The sequence below is a fragment of the Mobula birostris genome, chromosome 32 (assembly GCF_030028105.1).
Source record: "Mobula birostris isolate sMobBir1 chromosome 32, sMobBir1.hap1, whole genome shotgun sequence".
NCBI lineage: Eukaryota > Metazoa > Chordata > Chondrichthyes > Myliobatiformes > Myliobatidae > Mobula > Mobula birostris.
In genome coordinates, this window is record NC_092401.1 from 25955694 (window position 1) to 25979084 (window position 23391).

The 23391-nt window shown below is 43.7% G+C and overlaps 1 protein-coding gene across 1 annotated transcript; it reads right to left on the bottom strand.

Annotated features, from left to right (window-relative positions):
* Positions 1-1507: 1507 nt before the first annotated feature.
* pet100 (PET100 cytochrome c oxidase chaperone) lies at positions 1508-13398 on the bottom strand. The gene is made up of 4 exons (XM_072248335.1): positions 13291-13398; positions 11221-11307; positions 6416-6448; positions 1508-2744 (listed from the first exon to the last, which is right to left on the bottom strand). Exons 1-4 carry the CDS (start codon positions 13318-13320, stop codon positions 2649-2651), a joined length of 246 nt encoding a protein of 81 aa, XP_072104436.1. The 5' UTR covers positions 13321-13398; the 3' UTR covers positions 1508-2648.
* Positions 13399-23391: the final 9993 nt, after the last annotated feature.

Genomic DNA, 23391 nt, shown 5'->3' on the forward strand with positions numbered 1-23391 from the left:
GGCAGTGGATGCCATTTACTTAGATTTTCAGAAGGCATTTGATAAGGTGCCGCACATGAGGCTGCTTAACAAGATAAAATTCTATGGCGCTACAGGAAAGATACTGGCATGGATAGTGGAATGGCTGACAAGCAGGATGCAGCGAGTGGGAATAAAAGGGGCCTTTCCTGGTTGGCTGCCAATGACTAGTGGTGTTCCTCAGGGGGTCAGTATTGGGACCGCTGCTTTTCACGTTGTTTGTCAATGATTTAGATAATGGAATTGATGACTTTGTGGCAAAGTTTGCGGATGATATGAAGATAGGTGGAGGGGTAGGTGGTGCTGAGGAAGTAATGTGACTGCAGCAGGACTTAAGATGATTGGAAGAGTGGGCAAAAAAAATGGCAGATGGAATAGTGTAACACACATAAAAGTTGCTGGTGAACGCAGCAGGCCAGGCAGCATCTGTAGGAAGAGGTGCAGTCGACGTTTCAGGCTGAGACCCTTCGTCAGGACTAACTGAAGGAAGAGTTCCTGTTGTTTGAGATGGAATAGTGTGTTGGGATATGTATGATAATACATTTTGGTAAAAGGAACAATAATGCAGACTATTATCTAAATGGAGAGAAGGATCAGACATCAGAGGTGCAGAGGGAGTCCTCATGCAAGGTTCCCAGAAGGATAATTTGCAGGTTGAGGCTGTGGTAAAGAAGGCAAATGCAATGTTGGCATCTATTTCAAGGGCAATAGAATATAAAAGCAAGGAGATAATGCTGAAGCTTTATATTAGTCAGGCTGCACTTAGAGTACTGTCAACGGTTTTGAGCCCCATATCTCAGAAAGAATGTTGTCATTGGAAAGAGTGCAGAGGAGGTTCACAAGGATGATTCCAGGAATGAAGAGGTTAACATATGAGGTGCGTTTGGCAGTTTTGGGCCTGTACTCACTGGAATTTAGAAGAATGAGGGGGGAATCTTATTGAAACCTACTGAATGTTGGAAGGACTAGATAGAATGTTTCCCATGCTGGGGGTATCCAGAACTAGAGGGCACAGCCTCAAAATTGAGGGGAGATCCTTTAGAACAGAGGTAAGGAGTAGTAAATCTGTGGAATGCTCTGCCACAGACTGTAGTGGACGCCAAGTCGTGGGTATATTTAAGGCGAAGTTGATAGCTTCCTGATCGGTCGGGGCATCAAAGGATATGGCGAGAAAGCAGGTGTATGGGGTTGAGTGGGATCTGGGATCAGGCGTGATGGGTTGAATGTCTTAATTCTACTCCTATGTCTTATGATCTTACTTAGTTAATTTTTGTTATTTCTTATTGTAGTTTATAGTTTGTTTTTATGTATTGGGCACATACGGTCACAAAACAACAAATTTCATTACATATGTAGCCCCCTGGTAAGCCTCAAGCTCACTCAACTCGCTTTTGTCTAGCAGCATTCGGCCCCGCCAAACTGGTAATCAAGTTTGTGTGGATGCTGTGTGATGTACGCCACGCCGCCAAATAACAGACAATACACCATATGCGATTAAATGATTACACTTTATAAATCTTACTGGAACTATGTAATTAATAGAGATAAAATATAAAAGGAAAATAAAAGGTGCCAAACTTATCAAAGTTCAACCACTTCGTGCACAATAGTTGGAGCTCAATTAACGGAGTCTTCTTTCCACCATTCGATCCCCTGTGACCACCTCGACCCGCTGCCTGGGACCAAGCACGGTGGTCGATCAGATGCTCCACACGAGTTTGTCTTTGTCTCTTCTCCTCGCTGAAGACCCTGTGCTTCGGACTCCCGCTTGGGGTTCGTCCCGCCGCCCAGCTTCCAGCATCGCGTCTCCTCTCTCTGCCCCCGTCTGCCTTCTGCCTCAAAGCCCGCGAAAAACAATAGCTTACAGACACGAGAAAGAATAAAATCTATCCCAATTGGTTCATTTAACCTCTTATCAATAATATAACCCAAACAAGCTGCGAAAGAGAAGCACTTTCTCGGCAGTTAACATAATAAAGAAGCCATTTTCATTAGCCTTAGCAGTAACATAAAATAAGAAACCCCTTACACATATATCAATAAGATTAAATATCATTCTGATTCTCACTGGCAGGATCCATTGCTCTCCCCCCTAAGAGAAAGCATATGATATGGAACACATGCCTTTACTTTGAAACTAGAGGAATACTAGAAAACTTATAACTTTTAAATATTGCAACACCTACCCGTTTTAGTCAAATTCAGACTTCTGCAGGAGTCGAATCTTGGTTGACAGAAACAATCAATTGAAAGCCCAGCTAAGTACAACAATGTCTTTATGTATTACCACAGGTCAGAAAATTGCCACACCACATTGCCAATGAGGTTACTGCATTAACGCAAATTCCACAAATGAAAAACCCGGCTGATCAAAAACAAATATAAATACTCATTAGCCTCTGCAATTCACAAATGAAAATTTGTAAAACAGTTGTCTCCTGCATCACAATTATACTAAAGTAATTTTATTGGGTAAAAGATAACTTATGACTAAAATATATGACAAGGTAATCAACAGCTGTTAAGGCTTCCCAGAAGGCAGAAAAAAAATAAGTTTACAAAGTTCCAGCACTTGGATTAATTGAAGATCTGTTAGAAAGTGCATCAACTTCTGCAGTATAGAATATGTTTTACTGATCCTGAACTTTCAGGGTTTCTGCATGATGTAAGAGCTTCTGTTCTCGCTTTTTCCTCATCTGTTCTTTGAAGTCTTCCAGTTCTTTTCGCTGTGATAAGAAACAAATTGCTGTCAGAAGCATTCTGAGGGTTAACAGCACTTGGGTATATGTAACGGCAAAAAAAATCCTCATGGATGATGATGTGGCAAATGTGGTTTTCACAACTTACAACTTAAGTACTAATATAGTTTCCCTCAAAGCAATAATGCAATATCTCAGTAGCAAACAGCCTAACTTGGAGCAGTTTGATTGCCATGGACCAGTTGGGCCAAAGGCCTGTTTCTGCATTGTATAGCTGGATGATTCTAATGTAAATCTCAGATTGAAAGTTCCTTCAGTGATAAACAGAAATGAATGACAGCCACTCTCCTCTCCCATCAGATACCTTCTTCCCAGCCCTTCACCTTGAACACCTATCACCTCTCAACTTCTCACTTCATCTGCCAGCTACTTACCTTCCCCCTGACCTGATCTCATCTATCACCTGCCACCTTGTACTCCTTCCCCTCCCCCCCCACCTTCAAATTCTGGCCTCTTTCCTCTCCATAGATGCTGCCTGACCTTCTGCATTTTGTTTGCATTGCTCTGGATTTTCAGCATCTGCAGAATCTGTGTTCAAAAAATTATTTATATAATCGGTAACACATTCTTTGGCACTCTGAAACTTTATTTGGACAGCTGCCTATACCTTGTAAGGAGATACAGAGTATATTTACAATTTTCAGTTATTGAAAGAGCCTAATGTGTTGATAATAAGCAAATTAAAGAGCAATTTCCATCTTCCACGCTTCAAGGTGAACAATGTTCACCTGTTGATCTGGATTTTGTAGTGCGTGATGAAGTGAAAGTATCTGTCACTAACCCCACAGAGAACAGTTACAGAGATCCATCAGCACAGACTTCCCACTTTTCTATATTTGTTGGGTTCAAGTGCAGGCAAAGAGATTGCTGGTGGACAGGATCACTGCTGGCTAAGCACACTACCTTAGAATTTTCTCAGAAAACCGAAAGAAAAACTCTCAACAATTACTTTTAAATATATTACAGAGCACGAAACAAGATTAGAAAACATGCAAAATTAAAGTAAGAACTGAAAGCAAATGTAAAAAGATTCTGAAATATTTTGTTGAGGGAATAATAAATCTGTGTATTTAATACTTTTTTTTTAGCACAAGAGACTTTGTCAAACTGAAATCTCAGTATGCCATTAAATATCCATTTTTATCTTATGCCACGGAATACATTTCCAGGGTACGGTACAGCAAGAATAATTTATAATTTTGTGACTCATTCAGATTTAGTTATTACCTAAGATAATGCTGAAAGAGGTAACAAGACTGCACAGCTTGTGTGGGTGCTGGGAACCACTGATAGTAAAGGCTGGTTTTCTGTGTTAAACTGCGCTGCTGTGAAAATCTTACAGTTTCACAGTATAATGATGGCAAAGCATGGCTTTGTATAGACTGTACTGATGAAGGGTCTCAGTCCAAAACATCATCTGTTTATTTCCCCTCCATAGATGCTGTCTGACCTGCTGAATTCCTCCAGCATTTTATATGTGTTACTTTGTATAGCCTCCTCAGTTTAGGGGGAAAAAGAGGAATTAACAAAAAAAAAAGGCACAGCCTGTAATGTCCATAGCCTGAAAACAAATTTAAAAATCTTCAAGGTGTAGCCTTTATTTCAAACACTGACTACTCCTACCTCCTGGAAGACACGTAGAAGTACTTTACTTCCAATAAATTTCAAACTTGTTAATGTCCCAATCATCCTCATGTTATTAAGCCCCATAAGAATTTAAATTTTATTGACAAAGCAAAGCTCATCTACAAATAGAAGTTAGATTAGATTATGAGGACACTCAGTCCTCATTTATTGTCATTTAGAAATGCATGCATTAAAAATGATACAATGTTCCTCCAGTATGATATCACAGAAACACAGGACAAACCAAGACTAAAACTGACAAAACCACATAATTATAACATATAGTTACAACGGTGCAAAGCAATACCGTAATTTGATAAAGAACAGACCATGGGCACAGTAAAATAAAAGTCTCAAAGTCCCGATACACCCATCATCTCACGCAGACAGTAGAAGGGAGAAACTCTCCCTCCCATGAACCTCCAAGCGCTGCAAACTTGCCGATGCAGCACCATTGGAAGCACCCAACCGCAGCGGACTCCGAGTCCGTCTGAAAACTTCGAGCCTCCGACCAGCTCTCCGACACTGAGCACCATCCTCTGCTGAGCGCTTCGACCCTGCCCCAGCCACCGAGCGACAAGCAAAGCCGAGGACTCAGGGCCTTCCCCTCCAGAGATTCTGGATCACACAGTAGCAGCAGCAGCGAAACAGGTATTTCAGAAGTTTCACCAGATATTCCTCCGTGCTCTCACGTCTGTCTCCATCAAATCAGGATTGTGCACGGCACCCTACTTGACAGATTACAGACACCACCACCGGAGTGGCCGCTGCCAGCCGCGTCGCGCTGCCATCTTGTCCGCCAGAGAAGATAACTAATAACTAATATGAAACATTAATGGTGTTTCTCTTGTCCTTTCCCGGCAAATGTTGTTCAGTCAGCTGAGTATCATCAGCATTTTTGTTTTCATTTTCCCTTTTTTATGGCTACAGCTTTATGGCTTTGAAATCAAGGTTTGCTACGCTGTCTCTGATTACTTCACAAATTTATAACACCTCATTTTCACTAATATGCTGCTTTCCCGACAGCATACAAAAACATTATGAATTATTAGACTCAAAGAGCACTACAGCACAGAAACAGGCCCTTCAGCCTATCTAGTACATGCTGAACTGTTATTCTGCTTAGTCCCATCAACTCACACCTGGAATATAGCCCTCCAAATCCTTGAGGTATTTACCCAAACCTCTCTTAAATGTTGCAATCAAACCTACATCTACCATTTCTACATGTTTCAAACTTGCATCATCCTCTGACTGAAGAAGATCCCCCTCAGGTTCCCCTTAAATATTTAACCTTCCATCCTCAATCCATGACCATGAATTCTAGTGGAAAAAAGCATTGTTTGCATTCACTTTATCTATACCCCTCATAATTCTGTATATCTTTCTCAACTGTCCCCTCATTCTCCTCTGCTCCAGGGAATAAGGTCCTAATCTTTCAACTATTCAACTTTTCCCTATAACTCCAGTTGTCAAGTCCCGCCAACATCCTTGCAAACAACAGCTCATTCTGTTCAACGAAATATCTAAATGTAAGTGCAGACTAGTGAACCCTGAGACACATTACTACAAACCATTGAGATGACTAGCCTAGATACACAAAACAAAGAAAGGAATATGATATTTCAGATTAATTAGATAGAAATGGGTCATTAGATACTCCTGCAGAGAAACAAGACTAACATAACATGTTGAGGGTCTAATCACTCATTCCTACAAATTTTGATACTGAATGACAGATAGCTATAACCACATTAAAAACTGAATCTGTAATTACGCCACGAATAAACTGCAGCAGTTTTGTAAATGTTAAAGGTTAATTGCGAACTCCAATATGAGATTTATTCAAAATATTTGTCCCTTGATATAAATACCAAAAATTCTTTGTAAAGAAGTGGATAAAAGAGTGTTTGGAGCAATGCACTTTAAGTGTTCCTGATTTACTTGTAACCAGTTACTTGCACAACAATGATCATTTTCTAACGTACAGATTCAGAACATTAGATACTTACATGCATCTCCTCTTCTGGAGGATAGATTTCTCTCTGGAAAAACAGAAATTGAGATCGGTGCTCTAAGAATATGGATGCAGTATTACAATGTGATTTTAAATAACAGTCTGAAATCTAAAGGATTCAAATATTCCATTGCTTTGCAAGGTAGAGTTATCTCATTCATTTTCAAGCTCTGGATATCGCTGCCATCCTGAAAAGCTGCAGTCCTTCTAGTGAACACATAAAAGTTGCTGGTGAACGCAGCAGGCCAGGCAGCATCTCAAGGAAGAGGTGCAGTCGACGTTTCAGGCTGAGACCCTTCGTCAGGACTAACTGAAGGAAGAGTGAGTAAGGGATTTGAAAGTTGGAGGGGGAGGGGGAGATCCGAAATGATAGGAGAAGACAGGAGGGGAGAGGGATGGAGCCAAGAGCTGGACAGGTGATAGGCAAAAGGGATACGAGAGGATCCTGGGACAGGAGGTCCGGGAAGAAAGACAAGGGGGGGGGGGGACCCAGAGGATGGGCAAGGGGTATATTCAGAGGGACAGAGGGAGAAAAAGGAGAGTGAGAGAAAGAATGTGTGTATAAAAATAAATAACGGATGGGGTACGAGGGGGAGGTGGGGCATTAGCGGAAGTTAGAGAAGTCGATGTTCAGGCCATCAGGTTGGAGGCTACCCAGACGGAATATAAGGTGTTGTTCCTCCAATCTGAGTGTGGCTTCATCTTTACAGTAGAGGAGGCCGTGGATAGACATGTCAGAATGGGAATGGGATGTGGAATTAAAATGTGTGGCGACTGGGAGATCCTGCTTTCTCTGGCGGACAGAGCGTAGGTGTTCAGCAAAGCGGTCTCCCAGTCTGCGTCGGGTCTCGCCAATATATAAAAGGCCACATCGGGAGCACCGGACGCAGTATATCACCCCAGCCGACTCACAGGTGAAGTGTTGCCTCACCTGGAAGGACTGTTTGGGGCCCTGAATGGTGGTAAGGGAGGAAGTGTAAGGGCATGTGTAGCACTTGTTCCGCTTACACGGATAAGTGCCAGGAGGGAGATCAATGGGGAGGGATGGGGGGGACGAATGGACAAGGGAGTTGCGTAGGGAGCGATACATCGGGAGCACCAGACGCAGTATATCACCCCAGCCGACTCACAGGTGAAGTGTTGCCTCACCTGGAAGGACTGTTTGGGGCCCTGAATGGTGGTAAGGCATTTTATATATTGGCGAGACCCGACGCAGACTGGGAGTCCGCTTTGCTGAACACCTACGCTCTGTCCGCCAGGGAAAGCAGGATCTCCCAGTGGCCACACATTTTAATTCCTCATCCCATTCCCATTCTGACATGTCTATCCACAGCCTCCTCTACTGTAAAGATGAAGCCACACTCAGGTTGGAGGAACAACACCTTATATTCCGTCTGGGTAGCCTCCAACCTGATGGCATGAACATCGACTTCTCTAACTTCCGCTAATGCCCCACCTCCCCCTCGTACCCCATCCGTTATTTATTTTTATACACACATTCTTTCTCTCACTCTCCTTTTTCTCCCTCCGTCCCTCTGAATATACCCCTTGCCCATCCTCTGGGTCCTTCCCCCCCCATTGTCTTTCTTCCCGGACCTCCTGTCCCATGATCCTCTCGTATCCCTTTTGCCTATCACCTGTCCAGCTCTTGGCTCCATCCCTCCCCCTCCTGTCTTCTCCTATCATTTTGGATCTCCCCCTCCCCCTCCAACTTTCAAATCCCTTACTCACTCTTCCTTCAGTTAGTCCTGACGAAGGGTCTCAGCCTGAAACGCGACTGCACCTCTTCCTAGAGATGCTGCCTGGCCTGCTGCGTTCACCAGCAACTTTTATGTGTGTTGCTTGAATTTCCAGCATCTGCAGAATTCCTGTTGTTTGTCCTTCTAGTGAAAGTACTTCTACAAGTGCCACTGGGGAGGGAGTCCCTGTACTCAGATTCAGCGAATCTGAAAGAGCCAGTACAATGGCATTGTAGTGTGCGGTTAGCTTAACAATTTACAGGACCAGCAATCTGGGTTCAATTACCCCCTGTTGAATTAGACTACTTAATTATTATTTTCTTTATAATTAATTGCCTGCTTGTATTTTATATAACTATTTGTATACATATAACTGTTTAGGATGCTTCGTAGTGATCACAGTATGTATATGCAATTGTTCAGTGTGCCCTCTAGTGGTTGCATATGTATGATACTGGGAGTTTATCTTTGTATTGCATTATTTGAATAGGGGCAATCTGATTGGTCAACTCTTACCTACAAATTCTCTTATCTAAGGTATAAAAAGAGCTGACTATGTTGTGTCGCCATCTTTGTTTCTTCTCTCCCTTCCCCTTCTTGACCTCCATCATTGTCCATTTTCAATTCTTTGTTCTATTAGTGCTTAATAAAACAACTGTGAAGCAACAAGCTTTATGCCTCTTTCTTGACTTCTGAAAGAACTTTGGATTAAAAATACCAGAATCCAACACGACGCTGTCTGTAAGGAATTTGTAACCGCGTGGGTTTCTCTGGGTGCTCCAGTTTCCTCCCACATTCCAAAGACATATGGATTATGGTTACTGAGTTGTCGGTATACTGTGTTGGTGCTGGAACACTGGCAGCACAATCCTTGCTGATTTGAGTTGACGCAAATAACATACTTCACCATACGTTTTGATGTGTATGTAAGAAATAAATCTAACCTTTATGAAGCATTTCCAAGTCAAGATGATCTGCCAATGCCATCAAAAGGTTGTAGTGAGTGAGGGAGAAGTATAAGTGATCAACACCCTTCATCGGGACTGGAAAGTAACAGGGAAAGAGCCAGCATAAAAAGTTGGGGAGACGGGAGCAAAGAGCTCGGGTGATAGGCAGAGAATGGGAATGACGTAAACAGCCGTCAGGTGATCAGTGGAAGTGAGAAAAGACTGAAGAAGATGGAATTGAATAGGAGAAGTCAGCGGAGAATGGAATAACGAGAAGGAAATGAGGAAGAGAATCAGTAGGACGATTGTGTGGGTGATGGTCAGATCAAGAGGGTGACGGAGGGGAATGTGAGGGAGGCTAGTGGGATAAGGAAATAAAAAGGGATAGCAGGGAGTGGTTACTGGAAATACAAAGTGATTTTTTGTTTTGTAACTTCTTTATTTAGATGCTTAGTTGCAGATTTTTGTCCCTAAATCTCAAACTCTTACCCCTCTTTTAAAGGGACTTGATTTCATGTTCGGCTACTAGTTTTAGGGACTCTTTAGATAGTGTCAACTGCTTTATTCACTGATAGTATGTAGTGTTTATTTTCCCTCTTTAAGAGCCCCTCAGCAAATGGCAATGAATCACCTGCTCTGACTGTTGAAACCGCATGATGTAATTGGATTGGAAATTCTAGGGCCTGGACTTAATGGCAATGAATGAAGAGCACATATCTCCAGTTCTGTACAAGAAGGGTCAGAGCCGTCTCTATTTCCTGAGGAGACTGAGGTCCTTTAACATCTGCCGGACGATGCTGAGGATGTTCTACAAGTCTGTGGTGGCCAGTGCTATCATGTTTGCTGTTGTGTGCTGTGGCAGCAGGCTGAGGGTAGCAGACACCAACAGAATCAACAGACTCATTTCTAAGGCCAGTGATGTTGTGGGGATGGAACTGGACTCTCTCACGGTGGTGTCTGAAAAGAGGATACTGTCCAAGTTGCATGCCATCTTGGTCAATGTCTCCCATCCTCTACAGAATGTATTGGTTGGGCATAGGAGTACATTCAGCCAGAGACTCATTCCACCAAGATGCAGCACTGAGCGTCATAGGAAGTCATTCCTGCCTGTGGCCATCAAACTTTACAACTCCTCCCTTGGAGGGTCAGACACCCTGAGTCAATAGGCTGGTCGTGGACTTATTTCATAATTTACTGGCATAATTTACATATTACTATTTAACTATTTATGTTTCTATTACTATTTATTATTTATGGTGCAACTGTAACGAAAACCAATTTCCCCCGGGATCAATAAAGTATGACTATGACTATGTATAGTATACAGCTCAGAGAAGAACCAATAGATGGTGGTAGTCCTATGAGCCTGCTTTCTTGGTAAGTTTGGTACAGCTGTTGTAACGGCCTTGGCAAGTAATCACCATGAAGTTGTGGATGTAACAATCTGCAGTCATGGTGTAGCTGTGATAAATGTTCATTATTTTTACTTTGGGATACAGCTTGGCAACAAACCTTTGTAGTCCAATGAACCCGCACCACCCAATTACACCTATGTGAACAATTAACCTACTAACCAGTACGTCTCTGGAATGTGGGAGGAAACCACAGCATCTGGAGATTCTTTCAAGAATGGAAAAAAACATTCAAAGGTTGTGCAACACTTGAAAGTCAGCTTGCACTTTGTTATTTTTTTATTTCCTTCAACAAGTAAATAATAAATCAAATTGGTAATCACATTCCAAATAAAGTGAATGAATGTTTAAGGTGATGAATAATTTGTCTGATTACATGCTAGTGTAATAACTTTGAATATCTTCCTGTGTTAGAGAAACAGCATACAAAATAGATGTTTTTGCTGTAGCTTGTTGTTTTACCAGATAGATCTTTGGGTTGTTTCTAGCTGTAGCATTAACATGTATCATTTGTCATCTTTGTAACCAAGAAACTCCTTGGCTTACAGCTCTAATAGGATAGGATCTACGATGTTAACATGCATTCTACCAAGGGGAAATGTTAACACAGAACCTATATGGCAGCTTATTGAACCTCTGCATCCTGTTCCTGTATATACTATCTTGTGAACAGTTATAAAATGTATCTTGTAACTCACTGACCTTTCTTTTGACCACATATTCCTCAAAGTATTCTGCTTGATTTGAGACCCAAAATACTGCCACAGGGAATGACAGATAAAGGCACATCTGAAGTAAAAATAAAACAGCATAATCAGATAAACTGGTGCAGATTGAATTAAACATTTAAAATCACTGACAATTGTAAAAATAACCATAGATTCCTGTCCTCAAAGTCTCACTCTGGTGTTTAAGAAATCAACAATGGCTTTACACAATACATGAGCAAGTGCAATTGAAGCAGGAATAGGTCACCTGGCCCCCTGGCATTCAATATGGCCTTGACTGATGTACTCCAGGCCTCAATTCCTCCTCTGCGTCATATCCCCATTGCCTTCAGTTTGATAATCTTTTAAAAATGCATCTACCTCCATATCACCATACCCTGAGATTCATTTTCTTGCAGGCATTCACAGTAGAACAAAGAAATACAACAGTCAATTAAATATTACACACAAAGACAGATAAACAACCAGTCTGCAAAAGATTACAAACTACGCAATTATAATACAATAATAAATATGTTGGTTATCTGCCCTCTACTTTCAGTCCAGATTGAGTCTTAACCCAAAATATCAACTGTCTATTTCCCTCCATTCCTGTTGCCTGACCTGTTGAGTTCTTTCAAACCTCTCTACATCACTCTCGCCCTGTACATCACACCAGCCCCAGCTCCTTCATCTCCCCTATATGCCAGGCATAGAAAGACATGACTGCAGAGATAATAAGGAACAACCTGTAGATGTGGTGGCATTTGGAATGTCAGAAGGGTTTGGATAAAATTGCACACAGGGCGCTGGTGAACAAGTGTATGACTTTGGGGTTAATATACTACAATAAATTGATAGTTAACTGCTAGAACTGCAGGGCTGTGCTCTAAATTTTCAGACCTTACATCCTCCCTTGTCAAGTTTATCCAGTCCCATTGCAATTTTATAGTTTTCCAGAAGACCGCTCCGATTCTTCTACACTCCAGTGAATACAAATCCAATTAACCCCTTCCTGGTGTCCAGGGGCCTGTACAGTATTCTTTGTTGCACTTCTTTAATGGCAAGAACATCCTTGCTGCATAGGTGAGCCTGGTATGCGCCACGGCCTGTTCCAAAGGGACTGCTCCTGTGCTGTGCTTTTCTATGTTCTATGTTTATTGCCTGATCATGATTATCAATTGAATTACTTAGTCTAGGCCACCAGAGTGACAGCAACTGGTTAAACTTATCTTCAAAAGGGCTCACTAAGATCACCAATAAGCACCTTAGCAATGACAAGAAAGGACCTGGATCCGGATCTGATTATTGGTTGATAGAGGAAGTTTAGCCACTTCTATGAGAAGGCTTGTTGGCCTTCGACTGGTTCTGATAGCCCTACAGTAGATGACATAGACTGAGTAGACAGCCAGTATTTTGCTCACAGTGTTGAAATGCTTAGTGTTAGACAGCATGTATTTAAGGCAAGAGCAGTTACACCCAAAGGAGATGGGTCTGGTAAGTTTTGTTTTACACAGGAAGTGGCGGATGCCCGGAATGCTTTGCCAGGGCTGTTGGTGGAGGCAGATACAACAGAGGTGTTTAACAGACTGTTAGATAGGCATATCGATGTGCAGTGAATGAAGGGACATGGACATTGTGTTAGGCAGATGGGATTAGTTTAGTTTGACATTTAATTAGTTCAGCACAACATTATGTGCCCAAGGGCCTGTGCTGTTTTAGTAAATTAGTTTATTATTGTCATATACAGTGGAAAAGCTTTGTCTTGCATGCCATCAATATGGATCATTTCATTGCATCGAGGTCGTGCGAGGGAAAAGCAATAACAGAATGCAAAATAAAATGTTACATTTGCATCTCCCTCCCCGAATACTAACGCCCAGCATCTTGCGCACACCAGCCCGGAGCCCGGAGAGACCGCACTGCCCCAGCTCAGGATTAATCCTGCGGCTGATTAACCTCCTGCCCCCTCAGAGCTGGTTCTCAGTTTCTCCGAAGGCCGACAGCCCCCTCCCGCTCGGCTGTAACACCCCGCCTCGTTTATTTCCCCCAAACTGGTAGTTACCCGGAATATTTCCAGCCTCACTCCTCCCATCTTCCGTCCGCTCAATGTCGACGGGTGGAACAATAAAAACCGTTGCCATTGGCTGTGAACCACGGCCAGTCAGCACTCCCGATTCACGGCGGCCTCCGATAGGCTTGGCCCTTGCGCCGGTAGCTACGGCGACCGAGGCCTCGCCTCTTAACAGCGGGGAGGAAGGGAAGCGAGCGGTGACCTTCCGGCCAAACAATCACTAAAAGCCAAGGGCGTAAATGTAGTGGCGTTCTTGCACAAAGGAGAGGCGAAAACCATAATTAAAAGCATAATCAATCTTTGTGGCAACTGTAATGTAATGGCCAACTTTTCCTGTATTCGTATCCAAAATTCATTCTCAGTCTCATCTCTCCTTTGCAACCCTCTGCTGCGTGCAGATACCTTGGAGCTCAATCCTAATCCTAGTGGATTGGACCCACCGCTGCCAGTCACCCCATTTGTTGGATCCCAAACCTCTGCTAATATAGCTATTTGTCCATATGATGCCACCCTTGGGATGCTCTGGTGGTGCACGTTCTTCTGTTGCCTATGACAGTGTGAGAGGGTGCATAGGAAGAGAAGGCAAAGCTCTTATCTCTATTGGGTCTGTGCAATACCTTGTATGTGTATTGCTGGTGATCAGTATGGCCGCCGGAACTGTTAAACTTAGTCAAACACAGGATGTGGATGTCGCTGTCAGTGCTACTGTTTATTGCCCATCCTAACTAGGATGTAATAAAAAGTAGACGTAGACTCACATTTAGTCAGAAGGGTATGGATGACAGAATTCCTTCTCTGAGGGACGTTAGTGAACTAGATGGGGTTTTAAAATAGCAGTCTTGTTCTCTTGTGTTGTTGTGGGTGCCACGGCAGCATAGCTGTTAGCTTGACGCAATTACAGCTTGGGTCTTCGGAGTTCAAAATTCAGTCCCAGGGTCTGTAAGGGGTATCTATATGTCCTCACTGTGAAATGTGTGGGTTTTCTCCGGATCCCCCAGTTTCCTCCCACTGCCCAAAGACATACCGGGTAGGTTAACTGGTCATTGTAAATTGTCCTGTGCAGACATCCCACCCTGCAAAAACTCATTTCAGGGAGGTAGTACCATCAATTTGCGGGAGACTTCCGGGAGAGGTGGGATGTCTGCAATAGAGTAGCTCCTTAGCAGCTAGCCAGCTAGTTTAAATAACGTTAGCTATGCTAGTGAACGAATGACGCCTGTTAAACTCACCTCAACATGGCTTTTACAGTCTTAACCCACCATGGGCAATAGAAAAGTCACTGTTGCAAACAGTGCAGCGAGCAACACTGTCATTATTTTTGACCTCTATTAGGCAGAGGCACACTTTAGTGTAGACTGGGGTGAAGTATGTTTTATATTTTCTTTTTTTGGAACACTCTGCCATGGCGCACTCTCTCTCTCTCTCTCTCTCTCTCGTGGTCTCTCTCGCGCGCGCTCTCACGCTCGCTCTCGCGCGCACTCTCATGCTTTCTCGTGGTCGCTCTCACACTCGCTCTCGTGGTCCCACTCGCGCGCGCCTTCACACTCGCTGTTGTGGTCTCGTGGTCTCTCTCGCGCTGTCTCTCGTGGTCGCTCTCGCGCGCGCTCACGCTCTCTCGTGGTCGCTCTCACGCTCGCTCTCTCTCGCTCTTGTGGCCTCCCTCACGCTCTCGCTCGCTCGCTCTCAAAAAATAGATTTCCGTGATATTGTATATAATTTGTGGGCATCAGGGAGCCACTATTAATATGTGGGAGACTCCCGGAACTTCGGGAGGGGTGGGATGTCTGCCTGTGATTAAGTTGGGTTAAATCGGGTTGCTGGGCAGGGCAGCTCGAATGGCTTTTCTGTGCTGTATCTCTAAATAAAAAAATTAATTACTTTTTAAAATACATTCAGATCCAAATACATTATTTATAATTTATTTTATTTTAATTAGAATAGCATCAATTGACATTGAATATTTTTCCTTCTAATGTTGCCAGGCTGTGCCTCAAAGTTTCCTCATCCAATTGGCACTGTGCCAAGCATCCATATGCCAAGCTGAGGTGGCAGAAGGGTGCGTCGGACCAGGACCGTGTCATGGCCGTTGAAGAGGACAAAGCAGTAGCAGCATGGCTAGCAAGGAGTAACTATCTGACCAAGACCTCACATCACACAGACATCACGGTGATGTGAGAGCCCACTCAAAACCTTGGTGCCTGCTCGTGCTGCCCTGCAGTTGCTCCCAGCCCACCATCCCTAAAGTTCACCGCAGTGACCCCTCTTCTGCTTGTGAAAGTTGGTGAGCCTCATGATGGTGGAAGGGTTGGTGATGATCGGTCTTGCAACCAAATGCACCAGATGGGGATGGAATATGGAATCCTTAGTGGGTGATTATTGAAATAACACCTCCAAACGTCACCCAACCAGAGGAATAGAGTGAATTCCATGGAGAAGTGAAAGGAAATTATTTAAATAAAGTGATGGTTAAACTTAGCCCCAGTTTCTTTGTTTCTGAATAAAGGCTACAGTGAAGTAATAGGCCATTCAGCCCATCTGGTTCTTGCTGTGCCTGTGCTTGTTTTTCCCCACTGTATCTATCTCCATTGGTAGAAGCTTCTAATCCTTTCTGCTTTCTCCCCATTTTTCTTCTTAAATATCTTTATGCTACTTCCTCAACTCTTGATCACAACACATGGGAGTACTGTGTGTGCAGGGACAGAACCCACTCCCCAGCAGTAATCATGTTGAGGACGAGCATGTGAGCATAATACGCATACCCATTGCAGCCCTTCAGAACAGTTGATTTTACGTTCCCCCACATAACCTCCTTGGAGTGAGTTCATGTTTTCAGGGGAAGAGCTTATCATTTGTAACCCCCGGGGAAAGGTTTCACTGCTAATGTAATGGTGTTTCTGTAGCAGCAGTGTTTGGGTTATGGCTAGAGATAACGGGGACTTTGGAATGTGCACCGTCCAATGAAGGGAGTGTTTTTTCTTGTTTGAGTGCCTGAGAACGAGGTGATCTGAGCCTTTTGTTCAGCAGAAGATAAAGAGAGAAGATGCCAGAAAGGAGAGGTCGCAGACACCCGAAAGGAGTGGGCTTGGAGTGGGGCCGGGAGGGGATAAAGCCTGGGAAAATCGATGGAGGATCAATGGAAGGGAAACCGTGAGCTCCAATGACTGTTTCATTAAAATGGGCCCTTTTAGTTTTTCTTTACTAACCCCTTAGTCAAATTAAGAATTATAAAGATATATCGTTTAATTGCATATGCTGTACTGTTTGTTATTTTGTGGTACTAATTTGTAACAGGGTAACACATCACACAGCATCTACCCAAACAGGAGGTTTGGCACCTCAGACTTCACACATTTGGCTAGAGACGGTCTTCCCTAGACTAACGTCACCAGCCGAACCTGGGGGGTACACATAGATTCCGAACCTGGGGAGTACACATAAATTCCGAACCTGGGGGGTACACATAGATTCCGAACCTGGGGGGTACACCTAGATTCTGCACCCTTCCCTCATTTTTTGGAGGTAAAGTCATTAGGTATATTTAAAGCTGAGGTCAATAAGTTCTTGGTTAGTCAGGGGGTCAAATGTTATGGGGAGAATGCGCGAGAAAGGGCTTGAAAGGGATAATAAATCAGCCATGATGGAATGGCAGAGCAAACTCGATGAGACAAATGGCCCAATTCTGCTCCTTTGCCTTGTGGTCTCTTTATAGGATTCCTTAAAAGTTGGGATAAGGAAAAGAAAGGACTAAAATTCGGAGGCTGGTGGGAGCTCATCTGAGAGATGGCCATCATTGGAGGGTAGAAGTTATACTTACATGTTTCATATTGGACATACTAGGTTAAATAACTCCTTATTCAGAATGAATATGCATTTCTAAGGAGTGCGCTTGTTAAGAAACAGTGCCGCATATATTGTTTAAATGTTAATTTGAGATCTTTGGGACAGACTGTTTAAAATGAATAGTTCGTTAGGTTATCACAGCCATTGTAATTTTTATTTATTTATTTACTTAACTCTTACATCCATCCTGTTAGATACTGCAAGAAGTTGCAGAACCTGGGCCTTTTGTACCTCTCTCTGCAATTGGATCCTTGACTTCCTAACCAGAAGACCACAATCTGTGCAGATTGGTGGTAACATATCCTCATCGCTGACGATCAACACTGGTGCACCTCAGGGGTGTGTGCTTAGCCCACTGCTCTACTCTCTATATACCCATGACTGTGTGGCTAGGCATAGCTCAAATACCATTTATAAATCTGCTGACGATACAACCATTGTTGGTAGAATCTCAGGTGGTGACGAGGGGGTGTACAGGAGCGAGATATGCCAACTAGTGGAGTGTTGCTGCAGCAATAACCTGGCACTCAACGTCAGCAAGACGAAAGAGCTGATTGTGGGCATCAGGAAGGGTAAGACGAAGGAACACAATCCTCACTGAGGGATCAGAAGTGGAGAGAGTGAGCAGTTTTGAGTTCCTGGGTGTCAGGATCTCTGAGATCTAACCTGGTCCCAACATATCGATGCAGTTATAAGGAAGGCAAGATACTGGCTATACTTCATTAGGAGTTTGAAGAGATTTGGTATGTCAACAAGTACACTCGAAAACTTCTATAGGTGTACTGTGGAGAGCATTCTGACAGACTGCATCACTGTCCGGTATGGAGGGGCTACTGCACAGGATGGAAAGAAGCTGCAGAGGGTTGTAAATTTAGTCAGCTCCATCTTGGGCACTAGCCTGCAAAGTACCCAGGACATCTTCAAGGGCCGTGTCTCAGAAAGGCAGCGTTCATTATTAAGGACCTCCAGCACCCAGGACATGTTCTTTTCTCACTGTTACCATCAGGTAGGAGATACAGAAGCCTGAAGGCACACACTCAGCGATTCAGGCACATACTCAGCGATTCAGCGCTTCTTCCCCTCTGCCATCCGATTCCTAAATGGACATTGAACCCGTGAACACTACCTCAGTTTTTTTAATATATATTATTTCTTTTTTTTTGCATGATTTTTAATCTATTCAATATATGTATACTGTAATAGATTTATGTATTTATTTACTTATTATTTCATTTTTTTTCCCCTTCTTTATTATGTATTGTATTGAACTGCTGCTGCTAAGTTAACAAATTTCATACACATGCTGGTGATAATAAACCTAATTCTGATTCTGATCCCACAATGTGAGGGAGTAAAAGTCTTTGCATTATGGCTCCATTGCAGTCATATAAAATTATATATGATTTATATGAGTGTATTTTACTTTCTGAAAGACATTGGACTTTTTGATATTATTTGAGATTTTGTTTGGGGAGGAATTAAAGAGGGTGTACTTCCTGTTTCTTTGCTCCACACCGCTGCTCAGTAGGTGGCGGCAATTCGCCTTACATTTGTCTCCCAACCATCATTAGAGTTATAGAAGAAGAATGCTGGCAGCAGCAGGTCAGGCCGCATCTGTGAAGAGAGGAGCACACTTCGTTCTTTATGGAGACATCAGAGACTGCTTATACGGGAATGTTTAATGTCATTTCCAGTTCACATGTGTAAAGGAGAATGAAATAATTGTTACTCCTGACCTGGTGCAGCACAAAAAAAACACAGTAAGATAAAGAACACCATTATAAAATTAATACAAGAAAAATAAATACACAGATAGCTTATATACATAGACTGATTGTATGCACTGGAGTGTCTGTACATAAGGTGACTGACAAGAAATGATAAAGTAGTGGTGGTGAGGTGATGAGCGGGTGGAGGTGATGATCACTCTTACTACTTGGGGGAAACTAACTGCTTATGAGTCTGGTGGTCTTGTCGTGGCTGCTACAGAGCCTCTCCCTGATGGGAGTGGGACAAGCTGACCACGAGCAGGGTGTGCGGGATCCTTCATATGTTACTGGCCCTTTTTTGGCACTTTCTGTATATATGTCCTTGATGGTGGGTCGGCTGGTGCTGGTGATACATTGAGCAGTTTTGACTACCCATTGTAGAGCCTTCCTGTCCGCCGCAGTGTAGTTTCTGTACCATGCAGTGATGCAGCATGCTAGGAAGTTCTCTAATGCCCATCTGTGGAATGACATGAGTATAGATGTTCAAAGTCCAGCTCTCTTCAGTCTCATCAGAAAGTAGAGGCATTGGTGAGCTTTCCTGATTGTATATAATGTGTTCTGGGACCATGAGAGGTTGTGTGTGATGTACACTGCCAATACATGGCTCCTTCGTAGAGAGAGTTAAGTGCACCGGTTTGCTGGGAGCTCACATCACAGATGACCCCACCTGATCCTTTAACGTCACCACCCTGAACAAGAAGGCACAGTAGGGCCTCCACCTCCTAGGAAGATTGAGGCAAGCAAGGCCCCCGCTCCCATCTTCACTGCATTTTACAGGAGCACCATTGAGAGCATCCTGACAAGTTGTATCTTCATCTGGTATGGGAGCAGTCAAGCATCAGACCAGAAGTCCCTACAAAGGTTTGTGAGAATGGCTGATAGGATCATAAGGGTCTCCCTACCATCCATGGGGGACATTTATTGGGAGCGCTGAATGTGCAGGGTCCTTTGCATTATTAAGGGTCCATCCCACCCATCCATCCAGCATCCTCTTTGACTTTCTACCATCAGGCAAGAGACCCTGATGCATAAAAACAAGAATGGTCAGGATGAGAACAGTTTCTTCCCCCAGGCTATTAGGCTTCTGGACTCCCTACCGCATTGTATTCAAAGTATCACTGGTAATCTGTTTCATACCTTACAATACTTAATATTAATGCACTTTAGTTTGAAATTTATGTGTGATTCATCTATAGATTTTATCCCTACCTTCATAAGTAAGCGTATGTTATGTGTACTACAGTGCTTTACTCCCTGGTTCGAAGAAACATTGTTTCATTTCTATAAAGATTTTATTGTTATGTATGTTATATCCATGTACATGGTTAAATGACAATAAACTTGACTTGACTCCCGGGAGGTTGGCTCTGCTTGGCTGCTGTGCCACCGATGTAGAGAGGGGTGTGAATGGTGCGAGTTCTCCCGAAGTCAATACAGACATTCCACCCTGCAAAAACTCATTTCAGGGAGGTAGCACCATCAATTTGCGGGAGACTCCCGGGAGAGGTGGGATGTCTGCAATAGAGTAGCTCCTTAGCAGCTAGCCAGCTAGTTTAAATAATGTTAGCTATGCTAATGAATGAATGACACCTGTTAAACTCACCTCAACATGTCTTTTACAGTCTTAACCCACCATGGGCAATAGAAAAGTCACTGTTGCAAACAGTGCAGCGAGCAACACTGTCATTATTTTGACCCCTATTAGGCAGGGGTACACTTTAGTGTAGTCTGGGGTGACGTACGTTTTATATTTTTTTGGAACACTCTGCCATGGCGCGCGCGCATGCGCTGTCTCTCGTGATCACCCTCTCTTGCTTTTCTCTCACTCGCTCTCAAAAAAATTGATTTCCGTGTACACGGATATTGTATATAATTTGCGGGCATCAGGGAGCCACTATTAATATGCGGGAGACTCCCGGAAGTTCCGGGAGAGGTGGGATGTCTGTCAATAACCATCTCCTTTGTCTTGTTGACACAGAGGAAGAGGTTACTTGCCTGGCACCAGGCCTCAAGCTCTTCCATCTCCTCTCTGTAGGCCGTCTCATCGTTGTTGGTGATGGGCCTCACTACTGTCCTGCCATCGGTGAACCTGAGGATGTGCTTATTCGTGCAGTCATGTGTGAGCAGAGTGTAAAACAATGGGCTCTGCACACACCCATGTTGAGGATGATGGGGAGGGTGGGAGCAGTTGTGCATCCCGACTCTCTGAGGTCTGTTGGTTAGGAAGTTCAACACCCAGTTGCTCAGTGATGTATTTAGCCGAGGAGCAGGTGTTTATTCACCAACGTCTGTGGGACAAACTGAAGTCCAGAAACAGCATCCTGACATAAGTATCCTTGTTTACTGGGTGTGTCAAGACCTGGTGCAATATGCTATGGCATCTGTCATAGAGCATATTGGTGAGTGTCCAGTAGAGTTTTTGATATGTGCCAATATCAGCTATTCAAAGCATTTCCTGATACTTGGCATCAGTGCCAGTGGGGAGTAGTCATTTACTTGTGAAGGTGAAGAGTTCTTTGGTACTGGGATGATGGTGGCTGATTTGAAGCATGTGGGGATAGTAGCCTGGATAAGTGAGGTGTTGATGATGTCAGTGAGTTGTTGTGTGCAATCCCTGAGTATTCGGCCTGGGATGTTGTCTGGCAAAAATAAACTGTTGGGTGGATTTGGTGGCAACACACAGAGTGCTGGAGAAACTCAGCAGGTCTGGAGGGGACTGAAGAGTCAGGTCGGGAGCCTTCATCAAGACTCTGCAGTCCGTTTTCTGTCTTTACCCTCCCAGTTGTATCGATCACCACTTTGTACCCTCATGTCAAGTGCAGCCAAAACTTTGGACGACCTTTATCCTCTCACCCATCCTTCCTTGTACCATCCTGAGAAAATATGGTGCTATTGGGTACCCCTCCTCCTTCCCTTTCTCCCATCCTCTTCTCTCCTCTCCTATCAGATTCCTTCTTCAGCCTTTTACCTTTTCCGCCTATCTGCCCCTAGCTTCTAGAACTTCATTCCCCTGCCCCACCCATTCACCTGGTCTCGCCTATCACCCATCAGCTTGAGCTCCTTCCCCTCTCCCCACTTGCTTATTCTGACTTCACCTCTCTTCCTTTACAGTCCTGATGAAGGGTCTCAGCCCAAGCTGTTGATTGTCTATTCCTCTCCATAGCTACTGCATGACCTGCTGAGCCCCTCCAGCCTTTTATACCAGGAAGTAACTGAGGATTCAGCATGGCATCAGTTGGATTTGTAGAGCTAAGCTTTGGAGTAGAGGTGGGAAAGTGGACTGTGTGTATTTGCCCTCCCAAAGTGACAGAACAACCATGTGGGCTGGATGATCTTCACCTGTTTAAGAGCTGCCAAAGTCTGCCTCAGCCAAGACTTCAGGAAGGCGGGAGAGCGGAAGTTAGTGGCCTGCGAGGAAGTGCTTTAGCCCACATCTTAAGGTCAAGGATTTCCCAAAATTCTGCACGTAACTCCTCACAGCACAAGAAGTTAAACTGACCAAAATGGAACCCATTTCATATTCAACACCCCCCATCACCTCCCTCTGGTTCCCCACCTTCCTTTTATTCCTAGATTCACTGTTCCCTCCCATCCTCTTACACCTATCCTCTCCCAGCTTCTCATTTCATATTCCCCATTCCTATCCCCCTATCGCCCCCCCTCACCTGATCTCATCTGCCAGCTTCCCTATCCCCACCTTTATTCCGGCTTCTTTCCCCAAGAATCATGGTTCTGCCTTCGTCCTTTCCAGTCTCTAATAGTAATTTTATAACTTGTACGACCATTGTTGATAGCACGGTAGCATAGTGCCTGGTGTAATGCTTTACAATGCCTGGTTAAGTTCCTGCCGCTGTGTCTGAGGGGTTTGTATGACCATGTGGGTTTTCTGCAGGTGCTCCGGTTTCCTCCCACGTTCCAAAGACGTCACGTGTGTAATTGGGCTGTCTGGGCTCATTGGGCCAGAAAGGCTGTTACCGTGCAGTATCTCCAAATAAATTAAATAAATATATCTGTCTGTGATAATAAACCTACCCTCCTAATCTGCTTAATTTATCTGCATGTTGACCTTCAGTGCTTTGTGTAGAAACACACTGAGGTCTCTTTCCTATTCTGTGCAGGCGGTTAGGTATTGGATAGGAAGTAATGTGGGTAGGTGAGGGTAATGAAGAAATCATCTCAGGGCAACACCTACTGACATGCAATAACCTGTTTGGGATTGCAGGTGGATAATATTCACTGAACAAGTATTAACGGGCGAATCTTTTCCTATCACAAAACCACTAAGGACAAAGGAGAAAAGGGAAAGTCTTTCAGCATGAATTAAGAAAGAAAATACTTTGCATCTGACTTTGTTTATTAATTCAGTCATCCACTGCTCACCCGTTTCCTCTTTTCCTGTCGATGAAAGCAATACAATAAAAGATCTATTGAAGATGGAACATTAGAGCACAGTGCAGTTCTGTGTACTGAAATGTTCTATGCT

Bases quoted from the DNA above. Each gene is read 5' to 3' on its own strand.
- pet100 (XM_072248335.1), bottom strand. From the start codon at position 13,320: ATGGGAGGAGTGAGGCTGGAAATATTCCGG. The intron at 11,308-13,290 runs GTAACTACCAGT...TTTTTACTTCAG, and splicing joins TGAGGCTGGAAATATTCCGG to ATGTGCCTTTATCTGTCATT. The intron at 6,449-11,220 runs GTCAGTGAGTTA...CTGTTTTTCCAG, and splicing joins AATATGTGGTCAAAAGAAAG to AGAGAAATCTATCCTCCAGA.